The sequence below is a fragment of the Medicago truncatula genome, chromosome 2, assembly GCF_003473485.1.
Source record: "Medicago truncatula cultivar Jemalong A17 chromosome 2, MtrunA17r5.0-ANR, whole genome shotgun sequence".
NCBI classification, from domain to species: domain Eukaryota; kingdom Viridiplantae; phylum Streptophyta; class Magnoliopsida; order Fabales; family Fabaceae; genus Medicago; species Medicago truncatula.
Window position 1 is genome coordinate 39989238 of NC_053043.1, and position 17344 is coordinate 40006581.

General features: G+C 31.6%; 2 protein-coding genes and 1 long non-coding RNA gene across 4 annotated transcripts; 2 read left to right on the plus strand and 1 right to left on the minus strand.

Annotated features, from left to right (window-relative positions):
• Nucleotides 1–776: 776 nt before the first annotated feature.
• On the plus strand, nt 777–3656 carry LOC25487406 (uncharacterized). Its single transcript, XM_013609319.3, has 4 exons — nt 777–968; nt 2402–2472; nt 2955–3035; nt 3353–3656. The coding sequence occupies exons 1-4, from the start codon at nt 863–865 to the stop codon at nt 3377–3379; spliced, it is 285 nt and encodes a 94-aa protein (XP_013464773.1). The 5' UTR covers nt 777–862; the 3' UTR covers nt 3380–3656.
• Nucleotides 3657–6704: 3048 nt separating this feature from the next.
• LOC112419512 (uncharacterized) lies at nt 6705–7352 on the plus strand. The gene is made up of 2 exons (XR_003009625.2): nt 6705–6873; nt 7203–7352. It is a non-coding gene; the product is annotated as an uncharacterized lncRNA (long non-coding RNA).
• A 4591-nt stretch (nt 7353–11943) lies between these two features.
• LOC25487408 (uncharacterized) lies at nt 11944–15750 on the minus strand. Of its 2 annotated transcripts, none has more exons than XM_024775733.2 (7): nt 15128–15750; nt 13610–13687; nt 13441–13475; nt 13279–13334; nt 13065–13160; nt 12863–12944; nt 11944–12191 (listed from the first exon to the last, which is right to left on the minus strand). In XM_024775733.2, exons 1-6 carry the CDS (start codon nt 15524–15526, stop codon nt 12889–12891), a joined length of 720 nt encoding a protein of 239 aa, XP_024631501.1. In that variant the 5' UTR covers nt 15527–15750; the 3' UTR covers nt 11944–12191; nt 12863–12888. The 2 variants fall into 2 exon arrangements, with proteins under 2 accessions (XP_024631501.1, XP_013464778.1); XM_013609324.3 differs by having other exon boundaries at nt 12867–12944; nt 15128–15749.
• Nucleotides 15751–17344: the final 1594 nt, after the last annotated feature.

Consider the following 17344-nt stretch of genomic DNA (forward strand, 5'->3'; position numbering starts at 1 on the left):
AACAAAATGAGAATCCAAGATAGAACAACAAATTGGAATTAGCGAAATTCAATTTTGATTTAAAAACACGATCCATTTTGACTTCGAAATTCAACCGACAAAATAGAAGAATCAAATCGACAAATCATCAAAGGTTGTCGTCTCAAACCCTTCCGCCGCATCCTCAAAATCACAATCACGAGTGAAGAAGTGAGATTTATAAGATGACAAAGGAATACAAAGAAGAAGATTGGGTTTATGTGGTTGAAGCAACAGAAGGATGAAATTGTTGTTTATGTGACTGAGTTGTTCAAGAGAATGGGAAGAAGAAGAAGAAGAAGAATAGGTGATTGAGTTGTTTATGTAGTTTGAAGTTCTTGTTTGGATAATGTTATTGATTAATCCTTGTTGAGAGAAGATCAGGAGGGAAGATAGAGTCAAGTTTTGCAGGAGGTTATTTGAGTAGTGGGAGAGAAGAGTATCTTTGTCTTTTCCGTTTTGTTTGGAATTAGTAAGGGTATTTTTGACCATTCAAGCCAATTTCAATTGATTCAGCAAGCTTCTATCCTAGTCATCGTGTGCCACATCAGTAATCACAGTGCACATCGGCAAGAAAACGTAATTAGGACCAAAATTCAAGTGATTAATATTTGCTGGCAAAATGGGAGGATTAGTAACCTCATATATGAAATTTCAAATGCCTTATATTTGCAGGGATGAAATGCATATTTTAGTCTAAAATAAATATAAAAGTTTTTTTTTTTTTAGGAAATTATAAAAGGTGTTGTGAACAAGTAGTAGCATTCATTTCTCTCTTTCTTTCAAGAACTTGAACTTGTTATTACGAAGCTGAGAAAAAAGTGAGAATCAAAATCAATCAATCATGGCGGCGTGGACAGCAGTAGCTCGGCAATCCATGAACATCGGACGCCTCTCCTCACCCAAATCCGCTTCACTCGTTCATCGCCGCGGCATGGCTGGTTCCGCCGGTATTCCCCTCCCTTCCTTCAAACCCTTTTCTGTCATTACTCTCAATTTCAAATCTTTCACTTTCATTTGTTCAAATCAGAAAATGGGCATTACATTATTAATTTGTTAGTTGCAATCTTCATCTTTTTTTTTAAATAATTAAATCTTTTCATTTTACTGTTAGATTTGTCAACAGCATGATTCCTAGATTCAATGTTTGTGTAGATTAATTAATGATGTTGTAAAATAAATTAGAGTCAATTTAGTCCTGACAAAAAATAATACCTGACATTTTCAAATTGGGGACAAATTAGTCCATAATGAGCTGGGGACGAATTTGTCATCTGTGTACAGATGTTAAGGACTAATCTGACTATTATTTTTTGTAGGGATTAAATTGGGCTCTTAGAAAATTTTGAGGGACCAAATTGGGTCTTTACTCAATAAATTATTGTGGAAAAATGAATTTTTAAGTCATCCGTAGAGATTATGCTTTATTGGGTTGTTTGGAATAACTTATTTGAGCTTTATAATATTCATAAACACTTGCGTAAATATCTTGGAAGAGCTTATGAAAATAAGTTTATGATATGTCTGCAAGTTGTTTTCAATTTGTTTTCATATGCTGCTCCAGATGGCACATTGTTATCTGTTCTGGCTTATGTATGAATCGTCCTTATGCATTCACTCTTCAATTGAAGAATTAACTTCTACCACGCCTCATATACAATAAGTGTTTCAATAAGTTAAATATTCAAATGCTTACTTAATGTCATATTGTGTTAACATCTATAAAGCACGGACACAAATACAGACATCAGACACGGCACTGACACAGACACATCGATACCGATAAAATTGTGAGAAAATGACATGATTCAGTGTAATTACAAGTGTCGGTGTCGAACACCAGGCCGCACCTTCAATCAGAAGTGGCAGTGCAACAAAGGTTAACATGAATAACTTCTGGGCAATATCTAAGTATATACGAATGAAATGAAGATCCAAAATCATCAGTGAAGTCGTTGCATCTTAACTTCTGGTAGGATGTTATGTGTTTCACTTTTTAGTGTGATCCTAGCTGCGGACTAGGAGAGAAAAATGGAGTGTTAGACTCATCCAGTTTAGTGATGTGTGGAATGATAGTCAGGAATCACGATGTTTTAGTAAAGGCGTTGCAATTTAGGCTGTATTTGTGTTCTCTTTTAGACATTTTATTTTATAAATATAGATTGATCTACAATGCAACCAGAAGGAAGGTACATACTAGGATTGGAAATTTGCTTATTGTGTTCTCTTTGGCTATGAAAATGGAACTTATATGCTAAAAGTGGGTTAATGTTGACATTTGAACCACTGGTGAAGCTAGTAGAATGATTGATGACGTGAAATATTTCCTCTTCTTTCTTGATTAATTTACTTGCCTATATTAATTCGACATGTTGCATTGTAGATCCTCATGGAACTCCAAAGGTGAACATTTGGCAGGATCCACTGTCTCCATCTAAGTGGAAAGAAGAACATGTGAGTAACTTACGGTTTTTAGAATCTCTCTTTCTAGTTTAAGATCTCTAACAGATTAACCACCATTTGATTCTGAGACATTTTAGTAAAGACAATAATATTCTGCTGTGATAGTATCCTCTTTGAACGTGAACAACTTCTTAATGGCTTTTTGATGAAGACATATATTTGAAAGCAGTTTCCCTGAAAATCACTTTTATTTTAATCTTAAACAAACAGGCCCTTAGGGAACTTGAGAACAGTACACACCTGTATACTCCTGATATAATTATGCATACGCGCAGATAGTGAACAACACAAACTATCTTTTTCAAGTGATGTTTAGATAACTGATTAGCCATTGAACTACTATGCCAAGGAAGAAGGTTGAGTAATGCAACTTGTAAACATTTAGATTGCCTCATGACATCATAAACGTGTTTTTGTTAATATTTAGTCATACTAAAATTTTGAATGGTTCACCAAGTCTTTTGTTGTTACAGTTTGTGATTGCTTCTTTGACTGGATGGACTTTACTCTTCTACAGTGGTTACAAGTTCTTCACTGGTGGCAAGAAGGAAGAGGTATGCAAGATTACCTTATGGGATATTCGATGAATTTTATGATTGTTCCGTACAATGAACGTACTCTACCTTGTTACCGTGATTTTACTTTATAAAGCTCGTGATTTTAATTTTAGGATTGTGTAGTAAACAATAGCAACCAAAGCATTCCTTGGGTTAAATGCTTAAATACAGCCAAATATGCAAAATATGATCACATGCATATGCTATTTATGTATCATTATATAAAATAAAATAAAACTTCGAGTATAATTTTTAAGATTTTAAAATAAGCATGAAATTTTCTTATGAACTCTTTTTGTCATGTCTTACTGCAGAAGGTTGCAGAACCAAGCAAGGCCTGAGATTTTAATAACAACTGCTAAGAAGTTGCTGTCCAGGTTGTGATTTTTATCTTTTGTGAAGAGAAGCCAGTTTTGGGCAATTTTATTAGTGTTGTTTGCATAGCACTTAAAGTATGGTTTAGGACTAATTACAGCTTTTAGTTTTCTATTGTTACTGTATTATTGTCTCTTGGTAATAAGTTGTAACATTTTGTGGGATACAACCCCGGCTGCTGATAAATTAGCTTGCCGAAATTGGTTTATAAAACTTTCAACAACTTTTGTTCTTGCTTCCCTACGACTCATGTCATGATTTTAGAAGCAGAAAGAAAAAAAAGCTAAACAACTTGACCGTGGAATCAATTTTACGGTCACAATATCATTAAATTAATTCAATGGGTGAGTTATGATGAAGTTAAGAAAATATTTATTCTATCTTAATTTTAAGTGTTTTTTTTTTTTTTGTAAATCAATTAGATTAATGATTAATCTGACATGAAACTAAAATGCTAAGGTGATTAGCCATATAAGCACAATAAGCCAAGCAGAATATATAGAATATGATTGTTTCTCTATTATATGATTTAGTCATGTAATTCTATTGATAGTAACGTAGAGATTTCTACCCCGTGTTTTGCTATTTTGCCCATTTTAGGATTTTCAATTCATTGTTCATTTTTCAATTTCTAAGTTAATTTAAGAGTCACTCACTTTAAAGATGCTTACACTTCCCTCCCTTATTGTGTTAAAATATACACTCCCCGCTTCTTTTATTCAAAATATTTTACTCCCCTCCCTTAAAAGAAGCTTGAATTACATTCCCCTTCCCTCTTATGTTAAAATCTACACTTTAATTCTTCAATAATTTTTTTTTATTTCTAATAATCTAAAAAAAATAAAAAATCTAACACACTTCGAAAAAAATAGTATTGTGGGTCTATTTTAATACAATCAAAATTTGAATACATATTTTTTATTCACAATTTAATAAACATATAGTTTTAAACACTAATATAAAATATGAAGCAAACCATATGAGAAAAATTACTAAATACAATAAAGTATGGTTATTTAAAAGTTAATTTTATACTCTAAAATATAAAATTAATAGCAAAATATATAAATTTAATTATCATTGATATTTAAATTCTTAAGAAATAAATTTATTACTCTTAAATGGTGGTTCAAAATTAATATATATCATAAAAATATTTATTTAAGTTAAAATAGATTAAAGTGTAGTGCATATTTAATTATTAAGGAAGAGGGTTGTAATTCAAACATTTTTTAGGAGAGGGAAGTATAAATTTTTCTTTTCAAGGGAGGAAAGTGTATATTTAATGGTGATATATGGTGAAATCATACTACGTTAACTTGTTTCTCAGCCGTGTAATGGATTGAAAGTAATTGAAAAAATAGTAAATTTTGTATTTTGAGTGACCCCCAAAAATTTCGAAGTTTCATATTGTTGAGGCTGTTACTTTATATTCAAAGTAGTGATGATATAGACCTATAAACAAATTTGTAATCTAAATATAATTTTTTTTCCTTATCCTATTCGGGTTTTTTCAGCTAGTTATTTTGTGAAAATTTATCTTTAAATAGTTAATATGATAATTGACTCTATCCTTATTCTTTAATTAGTCATTTTGAACTAAATAAAAACTTATCTCATCCACGTCATTAATGTGCGTGTAAAAATCATCTTTGTGACCTATAAATAGAGGCCATAACTTACCACTTGAGAGACACCTTCATTTGTACTTTGACTAAATCCATTCCACAAATCATTGCAAACATGCTTAGATCTGTTGATTATATTGACCCATTCCAATGGCTATATTCCCTCATTCACAATCACCAACTTTGATTTTGATGAACTGATTTCAATGAGAGAAAGCACCATGTCTGTTGGCAAGACCAAGAAAACCAAACGCAGGACCAACCGAATAATGTTGGAGACCATTCCAGAGGAAAGAGAGCTATATGTTGATAATAAGGACAAAGATACTAATCCAGAAGAACTTGAAAAAGCTTACATCCATTTGGAAATTGATTTGCAAGTGCTGAGGAAGTCCTTCGATATGGGACTTTGTGTACTATGCTTTAGCTTAGGGTACATGGTTTCTACTAAATTTCACCCACGGACCAAGTTTTCTTCACTTTTATCATCATCTTCTTTCTTGTTCTTGTAATATATGTAGGTTTCTTTAGGCGATTGTAACATATGTAGTTGTAATAGTCGGAATTAGAATGACATTAAGTTGCAAATATATGTAGGTTTCTTTAGGGGATTGTAACATATGTAAGAGCAGTTGTAAGAACCTGGTAATGCGAACAACAAAATAATTGCTTTGTCTTCCTCATCGATCTTCACCCCAAATCGTACCGGATCAATCATTATGTTGTTGAAGATATTGATATGTATTTGTATATCAGATCCTCCATGCATATTCAGACTGTATAGTCGTTGCTTCACGGATAGTTTGTTCACTAGCATCTGCAGGATATGATACATCACCTTGTCTGAAAACATAGATGTATCAACCTTGTGACATTCTCCTTCATCTTGACCCAATCAATTTTGTCCATGTTTGCCAGTTTCGTCTCACGTAGCGCCTTTTGTAAACTTTATTGAGCCAGCAAATTCTTATCCCTCGTTTGCCATAATCCGAAATTACCCATTTCGTTGAACCTTGTCAACTCCAATTTTGCACCAGAGTTAATCTCCATCTAATACCAATTGTTAGAACAATAACCGCTAAAAGAAGAATAAAGAAATGTAAGTCACAAACAATGAAACACAATCGTTTGTTTACATATAGTTCGGCCGAATGAGCCTGCTTCTGCGACTACAAAGCCATTATAGCTATGTATATTACTTGATTGGATTAGAATTTACAATGTTACAAGAAGAAGAAAAAAAAATGATACTACTGTTCATATTACAACGATAACAATGAAATGCACCGTGGGGTTCTCCCCTTCCATAACAAACATTTAGGTCAAACACAAGTTTGGACCAAACGTAAGGGCAGGAGCGAAGGGAGCTTCGCAACACTACGTTAATTCATCTCTCTCACCCCTTATCATTTTTTGTGCATATGAGCCATACACAACATATATTTGGTGACCTTCCCTGGCCTATGGCATCTACATGTATGTTTTATCAAGGTCAAGACATATAAGTTTTGTCATTTACCAACGAACTGACTAACAAATAAACTATACTTCTGTAAAAATTTAAAACAAATTGAACATGCATCAACAGTCTTATGCAACAAATTGAACTGACTAACATGCATCAACTATCTAGTATTATCCTTTAAAATAAGCATGGAATTTTGTTATGAACTCTTTGTCATGTCTTACTGCAGAAGGTTGCAGAACCAAGCAAGGCTTGAGATTTCAACAACAACTGCTAAGAAGTTGCTGTCCGGGTTGTGATTTTTATCTTTTGTGAAGAGAAGCCAGTTTTGGGCAATTTTATTAGTGTTGTTTGCATAGCACTTAGGGTGTGTTTGGTTTGCAAAACAGTAAGTACTGGACAGAACAGTACAACACAAGGCAGAACAGCACATAACAAATTTTTTATGGTATTGAGTAATTTTTTGTTTTATATGATTTTTGAGGGACAAAATGTTATTTTGGTATTTTAGACAACTTGTACGTGGGACAAAAAGTTGTGATGTGGTTTGGTGAGGGATAAAAATATGAGTTTTTGTCCTGTCCCTTGCCTCCAGTTTGTCCTGTATCTGAAACAATTTTACAAATCAAACACTAGACAACTAGAGTTGTTCTGTCCTGTCCTTCATTTTTTAGTAAATCAAACGCACCCTTAAAGTATGGTTTAGGACTAATTACAGCTTTTAGAATTCTATTGTTATGCATTATTGTCTCTTGGTAATAAGTTGTAACATTTTGTGGAATTCAACCCCGGCTGCTGATAAATTAGTTTGCCGAGATTGGTTTTTAATGTTCAACAACTTTCTCACTTGCTTCCCTACGATGATTGCGCTTGTTTCGACTTAAAAAAAAATATATAGATTTTATGTTAGAAGAATCTAGAGATTTTGTAGAGTCCGAAGTTATTTTTGTTTGTTTATTTCCCATAAAAATCACTTTAAAAAAAATGAGTTTTAACTTATACATGTGTAACATCTCCTTGTTTTTGGAAAAAAATAGATCTTTGGAAAAGTAAGTTCTAATAGCTATTTATTTTAGTCAAAATATATATTTTGATAAATGATTTTTTAAAAAATCCTAAACAAATACTTGAAAAAAACAAGACAAAAGAGATTTTTTTTTAATAAAAAAAAAGACTTTTTTACAAAATAATTGGAAACAACCGGACTCTATAATTCAAATATACACCCCTGATTTTCTGCAACAAATCTTGATCATTGAATCAATTTAACGGTCACGATATCGTTAGATTACTTCAATGGGTGAGTTATGCTGAAGTTAAGAAAATATTAATGTTTTCTTTATAAAAAAAAAATCTTTATGTTATCTTAATGCGGAAGTTAAGATTAATTTTTTTTTTTTTTGTAGTGGTCGGAGTTTGAACGCCGGACCTTACATATATTATGCGTTGTTCAATACCAACTAAATTAAGTTCACGAGGACAGTTAAAACTAAATTACTATATATAGTCAAAGTGATATACAAATGCAAAGACTGAATTACTGCGTTTAAATCACCAATTATTGCTATAATAATAATTTGACTTTACAAATGCAAAGACTCAATTAGTGCGATTTAATCTATCTGATTATGGGCATGTTTGTTATAGCTTTTTCCAAAATAGATTTTGGTATGTAATGTGATTTTGTTATAATTTTTTTGACAAAGAAACCTTTAAGGAAAGCTTCAAATGAAAAATATGTTTGAATAGTTTAGGGTTAATAGTGTTTTTGGCCCCTGTAATATAGTGCGCTTTTTGTTTTAGTCCCTGTAATTTATTTTTTTTAGATTCCACCCTTGAAAAATGAAGATTCTTCAGGATTGTCCCGTCACCCCAATGTGTCAGCAGAATCTCCTACGTGGCAGTGACGTGTCAAATTTTTTTTTTAAATTTTTTTCATGACACGCGTGTAAATGAACGTCACCTGACATTTGTGATTTTTTTTAAATAAAAAAAATTAATAAAAATACTGAAAATTTTAAAAAAATATATGGAAAAATTAATAATGATTAAAAAAATCTGGTAAAATAAAAAATAATGCAAAAAATCTGGAAATATTTAAAAAAATTGTGAAAAAGATTAATAAATATTGAAATTTTCAATTTTTTTTTCCAGAATATCATATTTAAAAAAATAAATTTTCGAAAAATATTATGAAAAAGATTTAAATAAAACTTCTTACTTTTGAAAATAAAAATATGAATTTTTTAATTTTACCGGAATTGAAAAAAATCTTGAAATTTGATTTTTTTCTGAATATATTAATTTTTAGAAAATTTTGATATATATTAATCTTTTCCAGATTTTTTTTTAATTTTTCCCGAATTTTTTCATTATTTTTCTTTTTACCAGATATTTTTAATCATTTTTTATTTTTATTAATTTTTCCAGATTTTTTAAATTTTTCATAAAATTTCCAGGTTTTGTTTTAATTTTTTAAGATTTTTTTCGTTTTTAAATTTCACGTTTTTTAAAATTATATATTTTTTTTAAATTATAAATGACGTGACATTTTTAAATTTTACGTTTTTTAAAATTATATTTATAATTTTTCTAGATTTTTTCATTACTTTTTATTTTACCAGATTTTTTTAATCATTATTAATTTTTTAAGTTTTTTTTATTTTTATTTAAAAAAAATCACAAATGCCACGTGGCGTTTATTTACAGCGTGCTATGAAAAAAAAATTAAAAAAAAAATTGTCACGTCACTGCCACGTAAGAGATTCTGCTGACACATTGGGGTGAGGGGCCAATCCTGAAGAAACTTCATTTTTCAAGGGTGGAATCTAAAAAAAAAAATTACAGGGGCTAAAACCAAAAGTGCACTATATTACAGGGGCCAAAAACACTATTAACCCAATAGTTTATCTTAAAATATCATTATAAATATTTCATCATTTTGTTATAATTTTTTGTGATACTAAAATTTTGAAAAAATCTCAAAAAAAAAAAGATATTTCAAATAGCTTTTCATAAAAATCATTTTTGAAAGATGTCATTTTAAAAAAATATGTGATTTTTATTATGTAAAATCTCGAACAATGAATATTTAAGTTAGTGAATGTCAAAATCTCTTTTTTAACTTATATCAAATGAGTTTGAAATAACTTTTACTATTTTTGAGTAAATTTTTAAAAAAAAATCCATTTTTAAAAATATAAAGGAAAATCCATTTTTTTAGAATCTAAATCAAACGGGCCTTATGTTACGTTAATACTAGCAGAATTTAATTCACATACTTCACACAAATTTAGCAGACGATCTCACTCTTGTTTGATATTCATTATTTGTTATCCAAAATCGCCGTCAACACTTATAAACAAATTCGTAATCTAAAAATCATTTTTTCTCTTATCATGTTTAGATTTTTCCAGCTAGTCATTTTTTGTTAAAAGTTATTCTTAAATGGTTAATATATATAGTTGACTTTATCTTTATTCCTTGTTTAGTCCTTTTTAACAATATCAAATTATCTTATCTCATCCACGTAATTAATGTGCGTGTAATAACAATTATCTTTACAATCTATATATATATATATATATATATATATATAGAGAGAGAGAGAGAGGCCTTCAATCACCACTTGAAAGACATACTTTGTCTAAACCATTGCCAACATGTGTAGATTATTTGATTATCCCTCACATTCACATATCCATCTTGATGGTTGTATTGACTCATTCACAATCAATAACTTTGATTTTAATTCAAAGATAGAAAGCACCATGTCTGTTGGCAAGACAAAGAAAACCAAACGTAGGACATACAAGTTGATGTTGGAGACCATTCCAGAGGAAAGAGAGATATGTGTTGATAATAATGACAATGATATTCATCCAGAAGAACTTGAAAAAACTTACACTCATTTGGAAATTGATTTACAAGTATTGAGGAAGTACTTCGATATGGGACTTTGTGTACTCTGCTTTAGCTTGGGTTACATGGTTTCTACTAAATTTCATCCACGGCCCAAGTTTTCTTCATTCTTGTAACATATGTATGTAGCTGTAAATATTAGAAATTTCAATGACCTTAAGTTGTAAATATCGAGAATAAATTTAAAACTATCTAAATAATGACAGTGGTGCATTATTTTGGAATATTTCAGAGATTTTTAGAATAGTTGGACAAACTTGATTTTGTATAGAAATGACGTTTTCACATCCATCTACTCTAAAAATCAGGCATTGTTTGTGGTTGTATCTTTCAAGTGTTTATATATAAAGTAGTAATATAGACCTATAAACAAATTAGTACTTTTACTTTGTCTAATGATTCATCGAATGTATATTTGCTTGTACAACGAAGCAAATGAGATATTAGATTCAATGGTCTCAAAAGTACACCATTGAAGATGCCAAAAAGTATAAATTTGTAAGATAAAAACACCAATGTTCAATTGTCTAAAGATATTAAAGTTGAAAATATCGCTCTTTGGCATGTTAATTTTGTACCTAGGGGCTAGGATTCTCACCAAGAAGCTGCTTGAATCATGGATAGATTACAGTCGTAATTGATTGCACAAATAATCATGGAAAAAAGGAGTGTAAGATTGCAAGGTCCTGGTCAAGGGCTTTGGCTTTGGCTTTGAGAAAATTAGTTCAGAACAAGACTGACGACAAACTCTAAAATTTCTATGGATGGCAAGGACAGTTGTTCCGATACTTCATCTCCAAACAATGGCTGTTACCGCGCAGCCAACACATGCGGCTTCACCAATCAACAATGCCAATCTTCAATGGAGAAAATTTCTAAGGGTGGCAGGAATGTGTGTGTGTCCTCAACATGCACAAAGCTGTATATACCATCTTTAAGCCAAAGTCATTGTCATCTATCTACCAATCCCAAACTACTCGACCAATGAGCATATGCAAATAAGGTATGTCAATACACCAACTCTTCTCCCCTACCATTCTTCCTCTCACCTCTTGGGTTACATATTCCAGTTTATTTTATAGTTCGAGCTATTCTACATTTTTTGCAAATGCCAATAGGAGCTTGATGTATCCTATGAGATTTGCGCAATTACACAAATAAATCCTTGAGGGCAGTACATAAATAGTCGTGCACCTCAATGTTAGTGTTGGTATGTCAAGTGTAAGTAAGATTCTTGTATTGAATGAAAAAGTGGATATTGAACAACATATAAATGAGAGAACTCATAGGTGTGATGTGATATCCAATCCACTTGTTTGATTGCTCCCAATCTAATGATCTCAATGTTAGTGTTGCTCCCAATGTTTAAGGCTCCCTTCGTGACCAAACAGTTATGTGTTTGTCATACGTGTGAGTTGTTGGTCAAGATTTAAGAACAGATAAGGCTGGCTTATCCTAACTAACGGACACAAGCTAAATTCCCACAAATGTTGTTTTTTGTAACAAGAAAAGAAGATTGAAGATACCTTTTGGTAAACCAAGATAATAAAGGTGTGGTATGAGAAAGAGAAACATCACTATCAAAAATTATATTACAATTGTAATGCTACTCTGCTCGCTATATTCCTATGCTCTCTAGAATACATTAATCTGCTCACTACACTCTTCTCTCTAGAATGTGCTTCACTCGATGCGCCTTAAGCACCAGAAAATGCAAGCCACGACCTGTTTAACTGAATGAGAATTGATTTCAGCATAGTCACCCTGAAAAATGAAATACAAATCTCAATAAAACTATTTAGTGGCAAAAGAGAGAAACAGTTACTAGAGCAAGAAACAACACCAACAATATATTTGCTGAATACTAAGGACATACTCAACATTGACTAGGATCCAAATGGTTAGGTTAATTATAAAAGTTACTAGTAGAATATCAAATTAATTTTTAGTACTAATCTCTAAAATGCACTCACATTCCAACCATATTCCAGTTCCAGATTCTTCATAACTGATTTCATAGGAAAATAGTTTCACTTGGTTCACATTACTCGGAAATTAAGCCATTAGGAGTGAGCTATATAAGCGAGAGCATTGGAGAGATTACAAGAGTAGTGAGATGATAGATTAAAATCACACTGTCACTATTAAGAAAAGCACAGGCTTCAGAACTAGAATCCTAAGATTTCAAGTTTGTTTCGTTTGAGAAAATATTATACTCCTTGTTTTCAAGTATTTGTTCAAGAAAAAATTTAAAATAACTGTTTTCATATTATATTCCTCTTCGATGTTATGTTTGCATAGGAAAAATCTGTTATTTTGTTTCTTAAAGTAATTGCTAAACATTACTACGGAAATTGCAATTCTGTGAAAGTATTAGATAAACCATACACAATTACATATTGTCAAAAAAAAAAAATCTAGTTAATTATACTTACTAACATGGTATATATTCTGTGAAGACTCAATCTGCATCTTTTATTTCGGCCTCAACATCAATTGCTTTACCAGAATCCTTGTCTGCCATAAACGAAACATGGAAACACAGCACCATCAACAAAGATTAGGGATAATAAAGAATAAAGAGATAAGGGAGAAATTTAATTTAAACAAAATGTACTAATAACTTGTGAAGGTTACCATTTTTAGAACTCGAGAAATTGTCGAATGCTTGTCCAAATGTTGTAGATTGGTTTGAAAAATTCACAGGTTCCTTGACAAACTCATTACCATCAACTGATATCAAAATAAAAGTTCTTCAACGGTAAGAAATTTGCACATTTTGAATTTTTTTTTTAAATGAAACAGTGATGGATGATAAAACACAGTGAACAATTTTCTAACCACAGCTTACCAGAAAAAGGTTGACCGCAAAATGGGCACAACTGCAATTCTTCATTTAAAGTGGATCTGTATCAAATAATTATACGTATAAAATAACGATGGCTAGTTCGAACTACTTAGAAATAAATCATCTATAATTAGCTTATTAGAATGTAAATAAAACACATCTTACTTGAAAACCTGAAAATCGTTTCCACAGTTTGGACACTGCATATAGAAGAACACAGACACAACAATGTCTAATTAAAAAATAAACCACAAGAAAATTAATTCATCGTTTAAAAAGTGTATAAGTTGAAAGTTCGAGAAGTTTTTCAGATTAAGTAATGAAGAAGCCTCACAGTGCCTTTCATTATATCTCGACCTGCCCACCAAAGGAAAGCACCAATACCTACTATCGGTACTAACACTGCAAAGATCTGCGTAGGAATAAAGAAAAACAAGAAGAGGATTAAGAAAAGTTAGATGCTTAATTTACATGTATAAGTTTTGGAGGAATACATAATTTACTAGAAGACATTATCAGCTAAGGGACAAAAAGATAGATCTTTGAAAAATTATTTACATTGAACAGGAAGAATTACATCACACAAATAGCCTAATAATGTAGAATTTATATATAGTAACGTAGTAAGCTAATTGCATGAAAAAACATAGAAAACTATTCTTCGCTTATTCTTTATTCAGTTGACACACTCATGTCTGTCTTGTTTCTTGCTTCTTTGGATAGGTTATGTAAGATTTGGATTCATAACAGAGTTCAATTAGAAGAATGAAGAATGTTGCAATCAGGATAGGGGAAGATTCTACAAGGAGTTTAAAAAGGTAAACCTATTTGATTGGCTCATATTTGACTTTTCTGTTTACCTGCTATTTATCTATCTTGTTGCAAGATGATAGCAAGAGGATGAACGTTAACACTACGGTAAGGTTGCTGATTGCTACCTCTTAAATTTTAGATTGAGCCTAACTCAACCATCCAAAACTGACTTGTAAGGCAAGGAATGTCTCGCATTTCCTTTTTCAGGCCGTGTCTCATACCATCATATGACCCTATCATAGACGCGTCTTACCGCATTTCTAAAGCATTTACAAGAGGCTAATTCCGCAAAACCATAATTTAAGAAATATAGTCTTTAAAGTGAATAAGTAAAGGCTTATCTAACGGGGTAACATCAGGGTATAGGTAAAATTCAGCAATCTCTGTGTAAATTATGTTTGTATATAATGAGATCGCACACCTTGTATTTATAATGGTTTAACAATAAATACATTGAATGCTTAATTAGTAAGCACTAGCCTAAGAAGTAGTATACTCTAGCAGTAAAAATAATCAATCTAGGAAGCTGTACAATTAAAGGAATATCTAGAGATTCTTAATTTTAACGGTATACATGCAATGATTGAGGACCAACTAGTTACAACTGGTCCACATCAATCCGCAATATAACTGCGATTGTAATTTAATATCAACAAGATGAGTTCAAGATACTAGACACTGATTAGCAAAGTGGTTCCTATTCCAGACTAATTACTCAACAAAGATATAAAAAAAACCACTGCAATGCCATCTTCAACAAAATTGCTTAAACATGGACTAAATCACCCAGCACATCTAGTTTCCTCAATCAAGATAGACTTGAAGTATATACAGCATAAACAGAACAATTGATATACAAACTAACAATACTTCAAGAAAATTATAACCTTATTAAACTAAATTTAATTCATACACACCGTCAGGGTAAAGATTTTCTATGCAGTTGATCAAAAGTAATCGTTAGATCATTAAAAACATTCGACTTTATTTTTAATACTATTTCTAAATTAGCCAATTAAAGCAAACCAAGAGAGAGTACCCAAATGGAAACAATAGCATCAATTATCCAGCCAAGTTGTCCAGTCATTGATAGATAAGTCAACCCAGCAGCCAGAGCAAGATTTCCCAAAATCCTAGCAGTGCTACCATCATCTCTTCCACCACCGTTATTGAATCCAAACCCTTGATTATTCTTCACCAAAACCACTCTTTTTTCCTTCTTGCACCCCTTTTCTTCACACATACCTCCATTTTTAAACACTGCACCTCCCAAAAAAGACCACCTATCCCTGCATGCTCTCAACTTGAAACTACCCAGATGAAAAGAATTAAACTTTGGGTCTAAATTGGAGAAAGAAAAAGTGGGTTGTGTCTTGTATATGCTATCATTGGGTTTCAAGTGTGAAAATTTGATGGAGAATTGTACAAGAGTGGACATGGGGAATATTGAATAAGGGTGAAGTAAAATCTTAGTGTACTTATGGAGTTAGAAAAGGTTTAGACATGTCGAATGGAACATTGTAGATGATGATGATGTTGTTCTTCTACTTGTGTCAAATATCATCTTTGAGGTATCAACTTAGAAGTTGAATTCGTTAACTCTTTTGATTTTCCTTCACATGTTGTTCTTTCCAAATCCAACGAACACTTGCCACGTTGGTTTTAAGGACACGTTCAATCTACATTATCTTCTTTGGTTTATCTAAAAATATTCCCATGAAATCCTAAAACTATTATTCAAAAAATAGGTATATACTCGATCCGTCTCATGTTATTTGATACAATTGATTTTGTCACGCTCATGCGTGATAATGTAAAATACATAATCTTAAAAAAAAAATTATAAGTCATTATTTATTTTTTTATATTAATAGAAAAGAATGGTTTTCTATTAAGCTCAATTGGCAAAAATGTCGAAATTGTTAGGCCGGATGTCATGACCGGGGTTCGAATCCCGTACCTCCACTTGTGTGTGTGAGTTTATAATGACTTTGTCATTTCGTCCATCTATCAAAAAAAGAATGGTTTTTTCTTTTTTATCAAAGCATTAAAATAAAAGATATGAGAGGTCTGAACCAATACAACAGAGTTACATCAATAATATACATTTTTAAAGTACGTCATTTAAAATGCGACGAAAGGAGCATTTTTTATGCTATACACAAAATAAGTGGTTAAGTTTTTTAAAAAAATTGTGTTAAGTTTGTTCATTTTTTTTAGAGATGTTAAGTTTTTTCATAAAAAAGACCTAAAATATATTTAAAGGAAATTTTAACCAGTATTTCTGGAGTAGTATTAAGGACCTTAAATGGTAACTTTTTATAAAAATTTGTGTAATGGATGTATTGAAAATTTAACATTTTTTAAATAATAACTTTTATATAAAAATTTGTGCAATCAGTTGATTAGGGGCACTCACTCTTGAATTTGTCTCATGTAACAGGAAAAAAAAAAAAAAAAAATTTGCTACTTGTTTTCCGGAGACAAAGAAGAAGAAGAAATAGCAAATACGTGGGTTTGATCAAAGGCACATGTAAGTGGGATTTTAATTGAATATCTTCTCTATCTATAGAGAAGATATTCACTTCAAATACCACTTAGGAGAGTGCTATCTCATCGTAGGAGAGTGATTTTGCATTTGCAGATTTTGTTGAAAATTTCATTGCAGATTTTGTTTGCATGGAAATCAAACAAGGGAGTTCCATTAAAACGCGGTAAAGGAGAAAATGTAAGAAATATTCTACTGAAGCAAGGCTGCCTTGAACGTGGGTGATTTCAAGCGTGCTCGCTAACTGTTTGATAATATTCCTCATCCAGACGCCACTACTTCTTCAATTTGTATTTCATCTTTATCCACTCATGCTCTTCCAAATGAGGCCATTAACATCTATACTTCGTTGGCGGGCACGTGGGATCAAACCTGTCAGGCCTGTGTTCTTGGTAGTTGTTAAGGCTTGTGCTGCTTCTCGTGAATGGTGATGCCTTCAGAGTTAAGGAAGTTCATGATGATGTAACTTAGTGTGTGGGGTATTGTCTGATGTTTTCATTGGCAATGCATTGATTCATGCTTGTGGCAAATGTAAATGCGTTGAGGGTGCGAGATATGTTTTTGATGATTTGGTTGTTTGAGATGTGGTTACTTGGAACTCATTGTCCTTGACTCCTCGTGATATGTTAACTATGGATTTCCCCGGCAGGGTCTGAATATTTTTCGCAAAATGGGATGGAATCGGGTGAAACCAAATCCAAAGACTAT

What these genes read in the sequence shown, in the direction of transcription:
- LOC25487406 (XM_013609319.3), top strand. Translation starts at nt 863, where the DNA reads ATGGCGGCGTGGACAGCAGTAGCTCGGCAATCCATGAACATCGGACGC. An exon ending in CGGCATGGCTGGTTCCGCCG is followed by an intron (nt 969 to 2,401) that starts GTATTCCCCTCC and finishes GTTGCATTGTAG; the next exon opens with ATCCTCATGGAACTCCAAAG. An exon ending in CTAAGTGGAAAGAAGAACAT is followed by an intron (nt 2,473 to 2,954) that starts GTGAGTAACTTA and finishes TTGTTGTTACAG; the next exon opens with TTTGTGATTGCTTCTTTGAC.
- LOC25487408 (XM_024775733.2), bottom strand. Translation starts at nt 15,526, where the DNA reads ATGTCCACTCTTGTACAATTCTCCATCAAATTTTCACACTTGAAACCC. An exon ending in AACGATTTTCAGGTTTTCAA is followed by an intron (nt 13,335 to 13,440) that starts GTAAGATGTGTT and finishes TATTTGATACAG; the next exon opens with ATCCACTTTAAATGAAGAAT. An exon ending in TTGCGGTCAACCTTTTTCTG is followed by an intron (nt 13,161 to 13,278) that starts GTAAGCTGTGGT and finishes TTTTGATATCAG; the next exon opens with TTGATGGTAATGAGTTTGTC.